The sequence below is a fragment of the Crocodylus siamensis genome, chromosome 10 (genome assembly GCF_052110815.1).
Source record: "Crocodylus siamensis isolate JL-2025a chromosome 10, ASM5211081v1, whole genome shotgun sequence".
Lineage (NCBI taxonomy): Eukaryota > Metazoa > Chordata > Crocodylia > Crocodylidae > Crocodylus > Crocodylus siamensis.
In genome coordinates this window covers 44,148,682-44,167,217 of record NC_143404.1, presented here as the reverse complement: position 1 = coordinate 44,167,217, position 18,536 = coordinate 44,148,682, and the positions used below count along the sequence as shown (strand labels likewise).

Below are 18,536 nucleotides of genomic sequence, written 5' to 3'. Positions count from 1 at the left end.
CTCATAGCCCACAGGCAGGGTGTTAGTGTTAGGTCCTGCCCAGTCATGCGGAAAGGCAGGGCTCCATGCTTGCAAAGACTCCAGGGTCTGCATCTCATTTATTACAGTGAGTTTAGAAGTGGTTAAAGCCAGAGTGACTGTCTGGATGACTGCTGAGTTTTGTGCCAGGGCATGTCTTGCATTGCCCATGTAGGAACATAGGCCTATCCTGGAGGAGCAATCCCATGGCAGAAGAAAGAATTTGGTATCCATTGTGGAGGTGCCTGGAAGTGCAGGGAGGCAAAAGCATATCCACCAAATCGGTCCATATATTGACCCAAACATCAACCATCCAATTGTAGTTGTTGGTCGTGACTGACTGGGCTAGGTCCAGATCTTAATGGAAGTAATTCCTGTTCCCAGTTCCATAGCTATCCCTTGCACAGCCACATTTCAGGACACACTTTCCCCTGTTCAGAGCACTAACCTCAGCCCTCACCACTGCTTGGGTAGACTGTGGGCCTGTGAGCACAGGTGCAGCATGGGGCTGCAATACCAGTGACCAAACAATCAGAAAGAGGCTGCTTGGCTATTTTCCATCAGAGGCTCAGATGCAAGTTCTCATTGCTGGGCCATTTGTTTCTACCCAGGTGCTTACACTGTCAGCCAGCCTCCTGCCTGAGAGAGGCCCTGGGGGATCAAACAACACCTAGCTGACCTTACCTTGGTCTCTTCTTCTAGCTGCCTCTTGAGCTCCTCAATCATCTGTGTAAATGAGGTCTTCCCACGAGTCAACTGGTTGATAAAAGACTCCTTTTCCTCCAGGAGCCGGCTCAGCTCCCCTGAGGGCAAACAAAACCAAACAGTCACAATGAGGATGGGGACATGGAAACCATGCAAAGCCATTTTGTTGCAGATCTCATGCTCTTCACCTTCCTGGGGCCCAAATCAGAAAGACAGAACTGACCCAGCGTGCCAAGAGTCCCTAGGAAGGAGTTTTAATATGGAGCTCTTGCTCATATCCATCCCGTGGCATTGGGCCCAAGCTCATCGCTGAACTTCCTCAGAGCTGGAGGGGTTGGACTGGTTGTCCTGGCTATGGTCCACTGCTAGCCCACATTCAACTGAAATGGACTTTATGTTGTGTTTCTTATTTTCTGCAGATGGCAAATGTTTTACACAGCAGTGAATCCCCAACTCAGCCATGCTGCAGTGGACAAAACTAGTTTGGGCTCCAAGACTATCCTTGTGTAGCCTGGATGGTAGAACTCCATTCACTGTGGAGATGCTGGCCATGACATGGAGGCTCTTGGCATTCACCAAATTGCCAGCAGGGAGGCTGGTTTGACATTACTGCTAAGGGACATGCTCTGACACAGCCAGCCTCAGAAGACCTTTACTTCATAGACAATTGTGTGGAACATGCTACTAGTCCCAGCAGAGTCAGCACCATGGAATCATGGGACCCGACAGCAACAGCTGCATCTCTGGAAGTAGAGGACAGACTATGTCATCTAGTAGTTCCCTGCTATTAAAACCTGAGACCTTGGCACACTCCGTGGTCCAGGGTAAAGTTGATAATAATGACACTATCTTGTTCTCTTTTCTTCAGAACACATTGGTTGGCCTGTCATTGTGGCCATTAGGAAGTCTCGGTGAGCTAAGGAGAACCAGGGCGTCCAGCCTATACATTGCGCAGCTAGGATGGGAAGGGGATGCCTCATAATTAACCAGTGTGACAGTCAGGTGTGTTCTGCTGCTAGCAACATGCCTGTCACTTGAAGAAAGGACTTAATCTCTGGACAGCAGAACATATTTTAAAGTCGGTGATGTTAATCCTGTGGTTTAGGGAGATCAGTTGTAGGGTGCCTCTGTCGGCTGCTCCCTGAGCTTAGCAGCATCATTCTCAACCTACCACTCTCTGTCTGCAGCCTGGCTCGCTGGGTGCTCACGTCAGCCAGCTGCCGCTGCAGCTCATCCACTTTGGACTTGGCTTCATTCAGCTGATCCTCATAGGTTCGGCACAGCTTTTCAGCATTTGCCTACAGTGATCAAGTGAGTCCGGCATCAGACCCTTGTCCCATACAAACAGAACTCTGTACTCTGCTCAGTGGGCCTGTGAGGGAACTGTCCCCCTTCCTACCCCCGGCACTTACCTGGCTGTAACTAGGGGTCTCCATTGTCCTAACCCTAGGGGGTGCAGAGCCTGTAGCCAGGATTCCCATTCAGTCCCCACTGGCTCATACAACATAAATTCTCTTGTGTCCCTCTCACTAGAATAATAGGCCCTACAAATGGGTAGCTTCTGAGAAAGAAACCAGGGCTTCCCAGAACTTCCAACCGTAGTATTTTCAGAGCACTACACAAACACTGGCTGCCGCGGGCTGGGTGAGTAATACTATCTCGGTGTACAAAAAGGGTGAGAGAAGTTAGTGATTTGGTCAAGGGGCACATCAGAGCTGGGCTTAGATCTCTAGACTCTGGTTGAGCCACTTCAGCTACAAGCTGCAGAACAAGAGCTCAGAGTCTATCTAGGCCACCAGCTACTACAGGGCAACATAAATGCCTATGCTTAGACAGGTCCAGCCCTACTGTACTGAGGGCAGTGCCCACCTTGTTCTTGGTGAGGTATTCAATGTTGGAGGATAGGTCATCCACTTCCATCTTCATCTCACTCTTCTCTTTCTCCAGCTTCTGCTTGACTCGTTGAAGGTTGTCTATCTGCTCACTCAGCTCAGCTACCGAGTCAGCATGCTTCTTGCGCAGGGCTGCAGCTGTTGATTCATGCTGCAGTGTTGCCTCCTCCAGGTCCCGGCGCAGCTTCAGGAACTCGGCCTCCCGCTTCTTATTCATTTCCAGCTGGATGGCTGTGGCACCACCAGCCTCCTCCAGCCGCTCACTCAGCTCCTCCAACTCTCGGGCCACTTCTGCACGCTGCTTCTCTACCTTGGCTCTGGCAGCTCTCTCAGCCTCCAGCTCCTCCTCCAACTCCTCAATACGGGCCTATAGGGTAGGGAGGACATGGTAGGTGCTATGGGGACTAGGCAAAGCACCTTTGCTATCCAAAACACAGCAAGAACCTCTCTGATGCTGTCCAGGAACAAGCCACCACACTGGGAAATGCCTCAAGTGCCTCTATAACTTGGAGGTGCCCTGAGGCGTCTGCTCTGCCCCCAGGACCCTAGGGTCAGAGATAACTCCCCAGTGCAGGCTTCTTAAAATGCTGCCCCTGCTGAGCACTGAGTGGAAGTGCTAACAAAAGCATGCCTAGAAATGTTTGACACTTGGGTCTGAACCACACCTTTGGGGTCCAGGTACAAATCTGGCCTCAGTCCTCTGTCTTTCCCCCAAAGTTCAAGACGGTTAAAGTCTGGAGTTCTTGTTGAGCCCTTTGTTAAAAAGGAGCACAATTTATGAAAGTCCATCTGGGGGATGGAGTTGTGGATTTGGTTTGGGCAAAGAGCTCGATTCCAAGGGTGGAATCACAGCTGCAGGGACAGATGCTTGTGGTGATCTCATAATCATGTAATACTTTTCCTAAGATTTTGCCTGGGCTTCAGTTTGTGACATCAGCAGAGCACTGCTAGCTTTGACCTTTCTATGCTCCTCCAATGAGGAGGTACTTGGACTCAACCAGGTCAGTGCCCAGAAGGCTGCCTCTTACTCATGTTGTTAAACTAGCAACCCTCTTTTGTTTGGAAGTAATCAGGCACTACATGGGGGTGCACTGTGAAGGAGTTGCTGTGCTACTGCAGCCTGGGAGACAGCTGTTATATCTGCCACTCACTCAGCTGAACCAGAATTGAGACTCCAGGCAGAGCTTTGTTCCATCAGACTTCAGCTAAGTGAGAGAGATGTGGGTGAGAGAGAGATGGGTGAGAGCGATGTGGGTACAAGCTTGTACTCATTTAGAGGAAGGAATGACCTAACACTTCTCCAGTCAGAGGAGAGGGAAGACCCAAGCGGGTGGGTGGTATGACCCTCATCCTCCCGGCACCACATGCTTGTTCATCTGGCAGGCATGAGACATAAGCCCAACCTGTGTCAGCACCAAACCAGCCCCCTGGGCTCCTCCAGGACCTCCCTGCCTGTGCTACCTGGACACCTCTCTCCACTTTACCTGGAGCTCTTTGATTTTCTTTTGCAGCTGTGCCTCAAGCACCTGCTGATCTTCAATCCTTGAGTTTAACTGGTTCATTTCAAAGTCCTTCCTGCACGGGAAGAGGAAGAGTCCTGCAACTTGGCAGACACAAGACAGCAAAAACCTGCCAGCCCCCTTCTAGTATGTTGACCAGGACCAGTGCAAGACTGTTCTCACAGTCAAGGTACTAGTGTTTGATCCTGGATCAAAGCATGAAGGAACCTATATATACAAAGAAACTCTGGTCTGGAACAGAAGCTCCCAGGCAGGCTGTTTCCAGCCCCCTGGGCAATGTCCTTGCTATGGTGCTGTGGAGGTTGTTGATGGGTTAAGTAAATGAAAGAGGGTCAGGAGCTAACCCATTCCACAGGTGTGTCCTGATCAGTCAGGAGGTGGAAGTTGATGCCAACATGCCTGCTGCTGGTGACATTAGCAGCAACCAGGAACATGAGGTCTAGCGCTGCACTGGAGTTTTCTCTCTTTGCTTCCTGAGTGTTCTTCTGCAGCCTCCAAAGCCCTACTGGTACATTAAAGAGAAAACCTGATCATGTAGGTCAGGTTCTGAACCTGTGTTCAGGCTACATGATTCAGTTTCCAGCTCTGCCCCAGGTTCCCTGCACACATACTGGGCTTCATCTCCCATGTGAAAATGTGTCCTGACAAGTACAGAGCACAGGCCACTAGCACCTGAGAGTGACCTGCTCATGAGAAGGTGGGCAGGGTGGGGAGACAGTGGCATCTGCTGGGACTGGCTGGTGGGCATTGCCCCAGGCTGCACACTTACTTTTTGAGTTTCTCCTCCAGTTGTTGCTTGTCATTTTCCAAATCCATCACTGACTCCTGTGTCAGCTTCAGGTCCCCTTCCAGCTTGCGCTTTGCTCGTTCCAGGTCCATCCTTATCTTCTTCTCTTGTTCAAGGGAACTTTCCAACTAGAAGTTAAGGAAGGTGAGTTAGGCAGGGAAGCACCTTCCCTCCTGCTCACTTGGCATTTCCTTTCTCTCCCCATCCTTCCTGTCCCCTGTAGTGGGGGTTTCCTTTCCATTGTAGTGGGAATTCTAGCATTGCCAGTAGAGGGTATTTTGCCCACCCCCTCTGCATTGGGCTGCTTCTCCACTAAAGTATCCAGGCCTTTGACCCTGCAGTATGGCTGTAACTGCATCAGGGCAGATAGTCCCTTGCATTCCATACTAGCACTGGACCCTTGCTGGGGCTGCAGACTGATCCATCAGCCCTGCACTAAGGCATGAGATCATCCATAAGGCCCACAGGGTATTAGTGCTTCAGGGAGCTGTTCCTGGGCACAAAGTGGATGCCCATCACTGTCACTATTCTTTGCCTCCATGTTTTACTCACATCATCCACTTGCTGCTCCAGCTTGACTTTGGCCTTGGTCAGGGTGTTGACCTTGTCCTCCTCGGCCTGCAGATCATCTAGGGCCTGTTGATGTGCCTCTTGCAGTGCTTTCTTCTCTTTGGTAAGCTTGGCAATGACCTCATCTAGAGCAGCCATTTCTTCAATCAGGTTTTTAACCTAGGCAGACAGAACAAAAAGTGAGCTCAGCTCCTCCAGGGGGTTGAGATTGTGGGGCAGTGAGGAACAGCCAGGATAATATTTGGTTGGACACCAGAACGGACTAACACCATCATGTCCATCTCCACCCCACCCCTGCCCCTACCATTTCTGCTCGTGGAAGTGTTTACTTTGCTCTCTTCTTGGCTCAGACTATTTAGCTGTTACATGAGGCAAAATAAATGGCAGGTTTTTTTAGACCGAAAAACACAGTATTATCCCCAGATTTGCTTACCAATACCAAGAATGCACAGTGTTCTGAGACAATGAAAAGTTTTGCTGTTCCTGATGCAGGGACCAGCTGTATTTCACCGACCTTTATCTAAGACAACCTCATCTCTCACACTTTATGGATGTCCAAGATCCCTGGACATCCATAGAAGGATCCCTGCTCTCAGATGAATCAGTGCGTGTGGGTTCACTGCATGCTCCCAGTAAATGGCAGCAGCATTTGTCCCTTTCACCAATAGTACTAGTTACCTTGTTCTCTGTGGCATGCTTCTCCTTCTCCACCTTTGCCAGTGTAATTTCTAGGTCATCAATGTCCTTCTTCAATTCAGCACATTCATCTTCCAGCTTGCGTTTCTTGGAGGTCAGGTCTGAATTTATCTCCTCTTCATCCTCCACACGCTCTGTCAGCTCCTTCACTTTGGCCTCTAGCTGTATCTTGGTTTTGATCAGCAGGTCACAGCGCTCTTCTGCATCAGCCAGGTTGTCTTGCTCCTGTAAGCATGCACAAGGAAACACATGCTCACCATCTCTCCAAGAGAGGAGAGACACCCCATCCCCTTGTTTTCTTGGACTCTGGAGGCTGATGCACCTGCTTGTCACTTAATGTGGGGAGTAAACCCAAACTGGTCAGGTCATGTGGAAGGAACTGTTTCTCACGGGTGCCTTCTCACCCTCTCTCTACCAATCCCCAAGGAAGCAGGATAAATAGAATCTGTCCCTTCTCCTTCAGCTATTACTTCATGTGATGGGAGATGATTAACAGATACACCCCAGAGACCAAACACTATTGGAGTCCTGTTGATCAGAAGATAGTTAAGCTTTCCACCCAATTGCCCAACCCTGGGGTAACTGTGCAGCCTGGGCATTCCTCTGTCTCCGCACTGACACAAGGGTGTCAATTGTAGAAGTGTTTGTGAACCTGGAACTGATGGCAGAGACCCCTGAACTGGGATAACTTCACTCAATCCAATGGAGAAAGAATCATGGGTAAAGGTTTACTGGTGTAAGTTACACTGGCTTAAGTTTTCTGTGCTAAAGGCAAACTGGCTATATTACATGCTTCTATTGGTGAAGACAGTAATAGTCACCTGTAAGCTGCTAACCAGGGATAGATGCTGTAATACAGCCCCAACCTCATTACTAAGAGGGAGAGACCTGACAAGGGATATGGTACCTTCAAACTTCAAACTGTGGAGGGGCTGCTGCCAGGTCCAGAGCTCTGGGAGAACCAGCCATCAACCTCCAGGACACTGTGGGAGATGCTACCCAAGTTCTGCTTGAGGGATAGTGTCAGACAGCAGAACTGAGGGCCCTGCAGTCACCAAAGGGTTAAATTGGCAAGCTGCAAGGGCCTGACCCTAAGCAGTTTATTGAGGGAGATAGGAGTGCAGTGAAGAGTAACAGCAGGTCTGTTAATTAGATTGACAGTAAGACTTTGATTGAAGCAGGACTTGATGTGCCCTGAGGAGCAGAAGCTTTACAGGACTGGTGAAGGCAAGCTCATGGACCTAGGAGGCAAGGCAATCCAGTTCATAGGTCCTGATGGGAAGGAGCTATTGTGAGGGACTGCCTAAGGATAAGCTTCATATTTTATGTTGTGGACTGGTTTATAGTCTGCAAGGCATGATTAGCTGAAGGGGAGGGGAGGGGAGGGGAGGAGGCCACTGAAGACACCCCACACAGAAGGGCTTTGATCACTATTGAATTGGCAGGCTGCCAGAGGCCCAGGGAAAAAGGACTGGGCTATGAAAGGGTCAGCTAACTGTGACCAAAATACCTGAGAGCCTGTGCAAAGTCTGCAGGAGCCCAGAGAGCCAGTGCAGAGGTTGTAGGAGCCCTGGAGATGGTACAGAGAGTGCAAGAGCCCTGAGAGACTGAGTAGGGCAGAAAAAAAGAGCCTGAGACATGCGCCAAGGAGAGAAAGAGCCCAGTGAACAGTTCAGAATGCAGCAGGAGGCTTAAAGCCACACCTGAGTTACTGGAAGGCAGTCTACCAAATGTTCCTAATAATGTCAAAGTTGTGGCAAACAAGTGACGGAAGTGACTAGTGGGGTGGCCAAGGTGCTTAAACAGGTCTCAGTGGGCCACTAGGGGGCTCCAAATGACTTTGAGGAAACAGGCCTGTTACAATGCCCATATGTGTATTCCTAATCTCAGTGTAACTTACACCAGTATACAACACTGACATAAACCATGATAAGGTACAGTTGTATTTATCCAAAGCCTCACTCCTGTGTCCAGTGGCAATTCCTTGTCTGAGCCCTCTGCTATCCATGGTGCCAAAAAGACAGCAGTTCCCTGCTGAGAAAAGGCTCTTGCTCTTGGCCTATGTGGGTCATCTCTCAGGGAATGACTACACTGGTTTCTCCCCATGAAACTGCTTGCCCAGAGCCCACACCACTTCAGGAGAAGGAGATGCCTAGCCAAGGTACTTACAGCCTGGAGCTGGAGAGCCAAGTCATTCTTCTCCTGAATCATGGTGACTTGTTTCTCTTCTAGCTCCTTCCTCTTAGCCTCTGACTTCTCCAAAGCCTCCTTCAGCTTCTGGAACTCCTCCTTCAGGGTGGCCATTTCCTTCTCAGTCTGAGCTGACCTGAGCAGGGGCTTGATCTTAAAGAAGAGCTTCATCCAGGACCAATTCTTAACAACATTGAAAGCACGGATGTTCCACTGGATGGTGTAGAGCGCATCCCTGGGGGAAAAGAGGAGCGTGCTCAGCCACACAAACATCTTGCCTATATCCCACCCTGAGGGGTCACAGAGAAAGGGTCCCACTTGCACCAACAAGACCACCTAGGTGTAGGTTTTCACAGAGCTCAGTATATGTTGGGTGCAGATGTTGGGAGAATCTGGCCCTTGCTGCAGCTCAAAGGCAATCTGTAAGGGGGCTGACCTGGAGCTAGGAACCCAGGGTTGCTAAGGAGTTGCCAGCCTGGGAGTTTGGGTTCCCCACCAGCCTGCCCAGAAATCTGGCAAAGAGCTGGGTGGGTGAGCTGGTAGGAAACCAGGGTTTCATCAACACTTGATCAAAATTGGACTTTCAGTAAGAACCATCTCAGATCTTAAGGAAACAACATTCCTTCAGACCAGCTCCATCATGGGTGTGTCTAACCAGCAGGGTATGGCAGAAGGTTTGTCACAGACTGCTGGGCAACAAAGGGTGAGTACTATTGCAGTCCAAGCTGGCCCAGTAACTCTACCTCCTGCTGATGATCTTCTGATACTCAATACGCATCAGCCGCCCACGGATTCTGGCCTGCAGCATTGTTAGGATTTTGGCCAGCCGCTCATCTCGCATCTCCTCTAAATGGCCCAGCAAACCAGCTTTGAAAAATACCTGTAAGCAAGGGAACCAGAGAGGAGGCATTTAAGACCCAAAGAGACACAGAAACCCTGGCTGTAAGCAATGGAGCATTACAAACAGTTGAGCTCAGGAGACCTGTGTCAGGCTGTTACTGGCTCAAAACAGGTACCCAAGCACCTGTAAAGGAGTGTGACACAAAGTAGTCACTATATCCTCTCAACCCTGCACTGGGCTTCCCATGTCTCTGTGGCTGTGGCAGGCGCTTGAGGTCTGCAGCAGTCTAGAGTTTCAGATGATCTGGAGTTTCACCATTTCATCTTCTTGTGAGTTCATCTTATTGGAGCTACATAGACTGGGCCCAAAGCACTAGCTCACTGTAGCCCCTTCAGCAGCAGGTGGTCCCTGATTGTCAGGACAGGATATTGGGGTGTTCAGTGCCAGAAATGTGTGCTAAAATAAGGATGGGTTCCCAGGTAGAGAAAATCCACAATGGAATCTCCTCCCACCACCAGATGCCTCTCTTTCTCTGCAGCCTGCTTCATTGCCTTTCTTATACACCACCCTCAGCTGGTTTCAGCTTCCACACAGGAATCCACACCCTACCCTCTTCCTACAAGCAACCTAGCAGCTCCTATAGGAGCCAAGAAGAGGCAGGGAAGTGAGACATGTAGGAGGCCCTCTCCATGTCACTTGACACTACATAGAGAAGACAGAATTCACACCAAGAGCTCCAGAGGGGCTGAGTATCACTGGGCACATTTATACAAGATGTTATGTCACCATAGCAACAAGCTACAGTAATGTAGCTCATTACTATGGCAATGTAGCATCGGCAGGCACTAACCATGATGCTGTCGCTACTGAACAGTAGCTCATTGCTACTATGCAGTAGGGTCAGAGACAACCTATACTCTACCAGGACTGCATCATACTGGTGGGTACTGTGCAGAGGGGAGAGAAGAGTAGAGAGAAGAGTGTAGAGAGAAGAGTGAGCTGGAGGTGGCAGAGGAAGATTGGATCTGTTACTTCAACCCCCTGACAGAGGACTGTCCTGCCTAATTTTCCTCACTTCTACAGCTTCTTCCTTAGCTCAGTGCTTCCTTCCCCTGTTACTGCTCAGGCCTCTCTCACCTTAGTGTGACCAAATTTGAACTGTGTGTGATCCAGATCCAAGGAACTCAGCAGTTTCTCTGTGGCCTTTCTGCTGTCCACAAACTTGTCATCGGGAATAGCAGCAGGATTCAGGATACGATAGCTGCAGAAACATACAAAGGGGGTAGCATGTGAGGGAAGCCCTTGTTCTGGAGCTGCCAGTTCCTCCCTTTCCTTGTGTAGAGTTACCAACCTAAAAAACAGGCCTCTGCACCACATGGTATGGCCACTCTGGACCCAGAGAGCACTGAGGCACCATGAGGCTGCCCAGCAGGCCCTGCCCATTCATAACTAGGGCCTCAAAAAGCTGGCACTGTAGGAACAAACAGCAAGTGGGCTCCACACAGTAAGGAGTCAGGTCCAGCTCAAGGGGGTAGAAGACTGTGCCTGAGGTTTGGATGAGACTTACTCAGATGCATGGTACAGCAAGGGCAGATGAACAGGAAAAGAATTCAGAGCCATGCTCTGTGTACCTGACATGGTAGGTCTGGGCCTCATTCTCTCTGGAGTGAGAACTGACACTGTCAGCCCCAAATGTAGACTCTTGGTCTCTATGCCCCTTGTCCTGAATGTCACCCTGCAGAAGGCACACAGGGCCCTGCTGTATGCCCATTCACTGTGTCCCATCAGCAAATTCTGAGGCACATCCCAGGTCCATGCACCAAAGGCCCAGCCACAGAACATGCTGGGAACAGCACATGCTGGGATGTGTTACTGTGGTTTTGGCTGAACCAGCTCATTCTGGGAGAAGAACATGGAAATAATCTGTTCCCTGCCCCCACAAATGCCAAAAATGGGGGGAAGTACCGTTGCTTGAAATCAGCATAGAGGATCCTGTTTGGGAATCCTTTGCGACAAATCCGAATGCCCTCCAGCACACCATTACACCGCAGCTGGTGCAGCACCAGGAAGGGGTCCATGGCTCCTGCAGGAAAGAGAAGGCAAGGGATTGATGCAGGCCCAAGACAAACCCCAAAATATACAGGGTTGGCATGTCAACAGCTGAACCTTGATCTTGATCTGAAGCTTGTAAACGACTTCTGTTTGAAATAAGGTCTTACCCAGCCCTCTGGCCCAGGGCTAAAATCCCTGTACTGTGGCTTGGGTACCTCCCTATGGTTTGGGAGGTGGAATGTGCTACCTGGGACTCATTTATGCCCCAAGACAGAACAAAGGCTCAGAGAACTGGAACATGGCTTGACTTCTAGCGAGGAAAGTAGCTGCATTCCATTTGCTGGCAGAAGACTAAAAGCAGCATCTGCCAAGTGAAGAGCTTTAACCAAGGCTTCTCCAAATGACATGCTTTCTGTTTTAAGGCTCCTGGAGCACTTTTACACATGATCCAGGGGTGTGGGGGGGGGCACTTTAATTACAGCAGCTCTGAGAGCCATTCTAGTTAAAGCACCACAGCATCTCACGTATGGGGGCACTTGAACTAAAGCTCATTTGATGAACTTTAGTTAAGGTACCCTGCCACCATTTTGAACATGTGGATGTTAATACACAAGACACAGAGGCTGGCTGGAGCATGGCAATTACCATTCTCCAGCAGATTCAATTAGTCAAGTCTGCTCTGACTCGCTATAATTACAGTGCATCAAAACAGCCCCGCAGCACATTTACAGGCACCCCTGGAGTTTGAGTTCTTTGAAATTCTTGCAGTCCAGGATTCTGCAGATGCAGAGGGACTCTCACTCCTCCCTTTCAGGTCAGCCCCAGGCACTGGTGCACAGAAAGTGGGGTATCTGCTGTGCCCAGCAGTGTCCCCTCTTGGCAGGAGATGGCAATCAATTCTCAGGCGGAAAGGGCTCATGTGTAAGGGAAGAAGAGATGTGAAGAGGGGTGGGGATGGAAATCTCAAGAGTTCTAGAGGATGCCTGCTACATACACATGCCACATGCCCAAGAACAATGACCATAAGTTGTTACTGCTACTAATCCTGTCCCAAATCTGCCCCAAAGTCCTTCTGGTGCCTACCTGGGGTCTTAGTTTCATTGGGGATGATGCAGCGGACAAAGTGAGGCTGGGTGGCACGCAGGTTAGTCATCAGCTTGTTGAGGTTCTCCTGTAGGGCAGACAGGTAGGATGAGATGGAAGGTCCTGCTGTCCTGCCATGCACTGAAGCTCACTCACTTCCAGCCCACCACAGTGGGTGGAAGCAGGAGAGGCTACTTGTCATTTCTCACTAATACCCTTCACAGTGATGGCCTGTCCTTCTCTAACCAAGGCACAAGTACTAATTTGAGCCCATGTCAGGGCCCTGTGGAGTCCCTGGATCACTTGGGAAGGAGCTGTCAAAGGGCTGAATGTCACCAGCACAGTCTTTGAGGAACTGGTGATGTACCATCTCCTTGAAATTTTTAGTGTAAAGTTAATGACAGTGAGAGCTAAGAGTGCTGGGCAAAATCTGCAGGCAGCCTTCAGTCCTGACCTTTACCTCCCTATTATTCTTTCCTTGGATTACCCCCACGCACAGCTTTGCCAGTACCCCTCAGTCCTGATCTGCTGGTCACCGCAGCTCTACCAATGCCCCTCAATCCTCATTTTCTAGCTCTTTATCGCTCGCTCTTCAGCTACTAAAGCTTAGTCTTGTCCTGGGATGTTAAGGTCCTGCTATAACTTTCTAATCTGGGGCCTTTGTATCCTTCCAACATCCCAAATTCTGTTCCATTGAAATGTACTAGAGGGCTGCAGCCCTGTGGAAGCACTACACGGCTCCTATCTGGGGTCCTGAGCACAGCATAGCTGTTGAACTGAACAATAATGGTTTTCTTATAGGGCTTTCAATAATGGTTTTCTTATAGGTTTGAGTGGGCATGAAGAGGAAGCTATAAACTTTATTTCCATTTGTTGCCTGCCTTTGGCCCCAGGAGTGTGAGGATGGAGCCAGCCACATTACTCAGGCAGCCTCCTCCTCTCAAACCACCAGGTAGCCCCTGTGAACTTTGTTACACAATGTCACTACAGTGAAAGAAATTGGCAATGTTGGAGGGTACATGGGGATGGAGGGGATGGGCCCACATGGTACAGTTCATCTTATTCAGAGTGTGGAGTGGGGAGCTAACATGATATTAGTATCTGGGGTTTCCTTTCACTTTAAGAACTAGCACAAGCTCACTTGATGAGACTTTACCACTCTTGTGAGAAAGGCAACCTCTGTTCTGCCACCAGAGACTGAATTCTTCTCTCACACTAAAAAGAGACATCTCATAGAAGCTACATTGCACAGTGCTAGTATTGTCGAAGGCAAAAGCCATTCCCTTGAGACTTTGAACTATTCTTGAGAAAGAAAGCCAGGAAAACATCCCAGAAATGAGTTGACCCAAGAGACTTCAGGTCAGAAGCATCTCCTCTCTCCTCTGCTGCTAGAGCTAACAGAGTTGCTGGCACCACCCCCCCATCACCGCAGTGTGAAACTGTTACTGCAGGATCTGGCTTTATGTTTGGGAACCGCAATGGCTTTATTTTTAATCCACTCCCCTTGCTTCCTTGGTTCAAAGATGGACATAGAAATAACTTCTCTATGGTTGTGAGCTGGGGAGCTCAGTGGAATGTGCTCCCCAAGCTAGCAAACTGCCTTAGTCATCTCTCAATACAGGAGGGCCAGGGGGCTGATTGCTCAGAACTCTGCAAGATCCACCTTCATTTCTTCTGCCCAAGGGCTGTCCTTCCCGCAGTCAAGAGTGAGGAGAGAAGTAGCACAGACTTAAAGTGATGTTCATGTAATACATTATCTAAACATCACTGCAAGTCTTAACTGCCGCTCTCTCAATGGCGAAGAAGCTGCCAGGCGCCAGGCAGCACAGACATCATGGGACAGAAACTGCACAAGCCCCACCTCCCAGGAAGCTATTTTCCTCTCAGTCTAGGACCCTAGGTCCTTCACTGAGTGCACAAAGATGAGAAGCAAGAGAATAGGGCTGTGACCCACATGAGTATCAGAGCACACATTGCCTGATGGGTGGAGATGCTGAGACCAAGCTCCAAAAAAGACCACCCTCAGAGGTTTTTCTCTCTATTATGGTTCCAAAATGCCCAGGCCTATCCACAGGAATTGTTATAGTCTCTCTCTGGGACTTGTGAACAGGTTTCCCTGATGGCCTGAATGGGAGGTTGTCCTTACCTTGTGCAGCTGAGACACAGTTTGGAAGGAAGCTGCCTTCTTACGCTTCTCCTTGATTCCTGACTTGGGTGGATCTTCTGTTGGAGTGAAACATCAGTACATTGATAAAGTATTCCTTCCTTCTATTGTGAGCATCTACTTAGGTGAGGTTTGTGTCCTTCCTGAACCATGGTCTGCCATATCTACTGGGCATGGAAGATACTAACCCTATTGTTGGTACTGCTAGAGGTACAACAGCTGTCCCAGGGAATGATAGGGGAGGGGAAGAGAAAGAGGTGTGAGCACATCCTAGGGCTAGTTGTGGTAGATAGTTTATGAGTGCCTGAGCACAGCTCCTGGAAGGAAGGCATTGCATGTAGGGGATGGGTGAGCACATACACAAAGGCTTGCGTCTCAGCTGGATGAATGTTCTCCTAGGAGCAGTGTGAAGGACAGAATCCCCCTTTATCACACAACATTGGGAGAATGGAGTAGCAAGTGAGTCCTGGCTCCCTTTGGTGCAAATATGAGCTAAATTCCCACAAACTTGGCCCAAGCTCAGGTTTTTCCACTTGCCCCCAGGCTTTGCTAAAAATGGTAAAAGCAACACATGACTGTGGAGCCAGCCCACAGGTAACTACAAACTTCTGTCACCCTTACTGGTTTTATCTGGCCCTCCCCTTTGAGATTCCCCTTCATTCACATAGTTTCATAGTTTGTAGGGTCGGAAGGGACCTGAGCAGATCATCTAGTCCGACCCCCTGCCATGGCAGGAAAGAGTACTGGGGTCAAATGACCCCAGCTAGATGTTCATCTAACCTCCTCTTAAACACCCCCAGGGTAGGAGCCTGCACCACTTCTCTTGGAAGCTGGTTCCAGACCCTAGCTGCCCTGACTGTGAAGTAGCGCCTCCTGATATCTAACCTAAACCTACCCTCAGCCAGCTTGTGACCGTTATTCCTGGTCACTCCTGGCGGTGCTCGGGGAAACAGTGACTTCCCCAATGCCTGCTGATCCCCCCTGACTAGTTTATAACAGGCCACAAGATCCCCCCTCAGCCTTCTCTTTTGGAGGCTGAACAGGTTCAGGTCCCACAGCCTGTCCTCATAGGGCCTGCCCTGTTGTCCCCTGATCATACGAGTGGCCCTCCTCTGGACCCTCTCCATGCCGTCGACATCCCTCTTGAAGTCCGGCGCCCCAAACTGGACGCAGTACTCCAGCTGCGGCCTGACCAATGCCGCATAGAGGGGAAGGATCACCTCCTTGGACCTGCTCGAGATGCATCTGTGGATGCATGCCAAGGTGCGGTTGGCCTTCCTTACTGCCTCTCCACACTGCCGGCCCATGTTCATCTTGGAGTCAATGATCACTCCCAGATCCCTTTCCGCCTCTGTGCTGACAAGAGAGGAGTTCCCCAACCTGTAGGTATGGTACCGGTTGTTCCTCCCAAGGTGCATCACCTTGCACTTGTCTGTGTTGAAACCCATCCTATTCTCGTCCGCCCACCCTTGTAACCCGTCTAGGTCAGATTGTAGCCTGTTGCATCCTTCCACTGTTCCCACTTCCCCCCACATCTTAGTGCTTTTTACCCCCTCGTCCAAATCGCTGATGAAGATGTTGAACAGTGCGGGCCCGAGGACCGAGCCCTGCGGAACCCCACTGCCCACATCCTTCCAGGTTGAGAAGGACCCATCTACTACCACCCTCTGGGTGCGGCGCTCCAGCCAGTTGGCGACCCATTTGACTGTGTGGGTGTCTACACCACAGCCCCCCAGTTTCTTAATGAGAACAGGGTGAGAGACAGTGTCAAAAGCCTTCCGGAAGTCCAGGAAGACTATATCCACTGCTACCCCTGCATCTAATGATCTGGTGATCTGATCGTAAAAGGCCACCAGGTTGGGCTGACAGGACCTGCCACTGATGAACCCATGTTGGTTGCCCCTAAGCATGCAGTCTCCTGCTGGCCCCTTCTGGATGTGTGCCAGCATAATTTTTTCGAACAGCTTGCCTAGGATCGAAGTGAGACTAACCGGCCTATAGTTTCCCGGGTCTTCCTTCCTGCCTTTTTTGAAGATGGGGACCACGTTGGGAGCAAGGAGCACGGAGGCAGAACATGACACTATCTGTCTCCAGTGTCACCTGAACTGTACTGCAGCACCCCTACTCCAGGGGCAAGGAGACCATACAGCAGTATTAAAGCCATTCTTCCATAGGTCAGTGCAAAACAGCAATGCCTACACCAACCAAACAGAAGGCCTCTTTGTGACCAAGTGATGGTCTTTTACTGTCAGAGCTGCTAGCCAACTGAGGCAGGCTGTTGTTTGCAAAGGGATGATGAACGTATGGCCACAGAGAGAATGTAGTCTGTGTAAGGGGCAAACTGAGACAAAGCTACATCTTACCTGAAGTGGCACTCACATAATTCTCATATACAGAAGACAGGAGCTTGTTCTGAGATTTCTGGAAGATAGCCACCACTGTCTCATTCAGCGGGTCTTTATTCTTATCCAGCCACCCAATGATATTGTAAGGCACCTGGTGAGAAAGAACAAAGGAAAGAGTAATTGCAGCCCAGCACAGAAGGCACAAACAGTCCATAGAAAAGAAAATAGCCTGACACGTACCACTCCAGCATAGTGCACCAGCTCAAAATGAGCCTCATATTTGCGCCTTTTATCTGGCCGCGGCTTTTGGAAGTTGGGCGACTTTCCAATGTGGTTGTCATACAGCTTGGCTTTGAAGGACATGTCAGAGGCTTTGGGGAACATGCATTCCTCCTCCAGGATGGAAAGGATTCCCAGGGGCTGCAAGACAAAGGTACCATCAGCAGGTTGGAATTCAGCACAGCAGGAAACAGACTGCCATGTCTCTGCACCATATTCCTTCCACAAGCATAGTCATTCCTGCCCCTGAATAGCAGGAGACTTGTTCTGTGCTACTGTCAAGAAAATGCCAAGGGTCTGTCCAAGAAGGCTGTTTCCTCATTCTGGCATATGGCAAGAAGTGATGTGGGTAGCAACCAGGGCACAAATTGTTATAATTTTGTGTTGAAATAGTTCCATCTTTCTTTCCCATATCCCAGATGGGGAGACAATTCTAGCATGAAATTCTCCCCTAAATCTTTTGCCTGCTGCATTCCCCCTAACAAGTAAGTCAGGAATGGGTCAGATTTTCACAGGCCCAAAATGGATTATTCCCAGTTCCCACAGACTGTCAGTGAGAGCCAGGAGACTTTGGGCCCTTCAAAACCTACTTTGTCTTGTTTGTCAGCTCCCTGCCAATGTGATTTCTCCCCATCTGTGGAAATACTTGTACAGAACTATTCTAAACCAGTAAGTGCCAGGCAGGAATGTGGAATCTCCAGAGGACCTAGTGAGCATTGTAGAACAAAGGTCACACCAGTGAGAGTGAGTTGTTATGCACTGCGCTACAGACCTATTATGTTGCGTTGCTTGGCTGGCTGACTGATTTGGAATAGGGGTTCTTAAAGTCCTATGCAGTCTATAACAAAGAGCCAAAGGCTCCTGCTACAGAGCTCCTGCTCCTGCAGCAGAGAGGGCCTCAGGAGTCTGGCAGAGAAAGCTGCTCATTATGAACTGACAGGGAACAGGTACTGCAGGAGTTACCTGATGCAAGCACTTACCAGAGAACTAGTTATGCTGGAGTAGCACCATGGGCTACAGCCTTGCATGGGAAACAAGATAGAAGCACAGCAGAGTCCAACAGCAATAAGTCGCTTTGAAACTGAATCAGGAAACACTTGCAGCATCTCAGGGAGGCACCTGACAAGTAGGGGGCAGAAGCAGGGCCAGGGAGGTATATAAACACAGGCTCTGATCCAGGAGAGTCAGTCTGGCCATGGAGGCTGCTGGGGCAAGAGCTCTTCTAGCTGGCATGGGGGCTATCTTGAGGAAGGTAAATAAAGTGCTGATGCCTCACAGGTAAGGAGAGGCCTTGTTATGCAAGCAGGTAGCCGTTGCTTATGTTTGGACTGGGGTGAGGGTTGTTTGTGTTTGCTAGAACGCTTACTCTTTGGTTACTGTCAAGTGGTGGTTTG

At 49.8% G+C, this 18,536-nt stretch overlaps 1 protein-coding gene across 2 annotated transcripts in view; it reads right to left on the bottom strand.

Moving 5' to 3' along the window:
* Positions 1 to 18,536, bottom strand: part of MYH7B (myosin heavy chain 7B) — a 63,243-nt gene that overhangs the window by 18,843 nt on the left and 25,864 nt on the right. For both annotated transcript variants that reach the window (XM_090064829.1, XM_090064830.1), the window contains exons 17-31: positions 17,104 to 17,283; positions 16,882 to 17,014; positions 14,501 to 14,577; positions 12,355 to 12,442; positions 11,185 to 11,302; positions 10,357 to 10,480; positions 9,122 to 9,258; positions 8,358 to 8,613; positions 6,171 to 6,413; positions 5,475 to 5,651; positions 4,905 to 5,050; positions 4,100 to 4,190; positions 2,593 to 2,982; positions 1,895 to 2,021; positions 703 to 821 (exon numbers count right to left, since the gene is read on the bottom strand). In XM_090064829.1, coding sequence (XP_089920955.1) covers positions 703 to 821; positions 1,895 to 2,021; positions 2,593 to 2,982; positions 4,100 to 4,190; positions 4,905 to 5,050; positions 5,475 to 5,651; positions 6,171 to 6,413; positions 8,358 to 8,613; positions 9,122 to 9,258; positions 10,357 to 10,480; positions 11,185 to 11,302; positions 12,355 to 12,442; positions 14,501 to 14,577; positions 16,882 to 17,014; positions 17,104 to 17,283 — 2,406 coding nt within the window. The remainder of the gene's footprint in view (positions 1 to 702; positions 822 to 1,894; positions 2,022 to 2,592; positions 2,983 to 4,099; positions 4,191 to 4,904; positions 5,051 to 5,474; positions 5,652 to 6,170; positions 6,414 to 8,357; positions 8,614 to 9,121; positions 9,259 to 10,356; positions 10,481 to 11,184; positions 11,303 to 12,354; positions 12,443 to 14,500; positions 14,578 to 16,881; positions 17,015 to 17,103; positions 17,284 to 18,536) is intronic.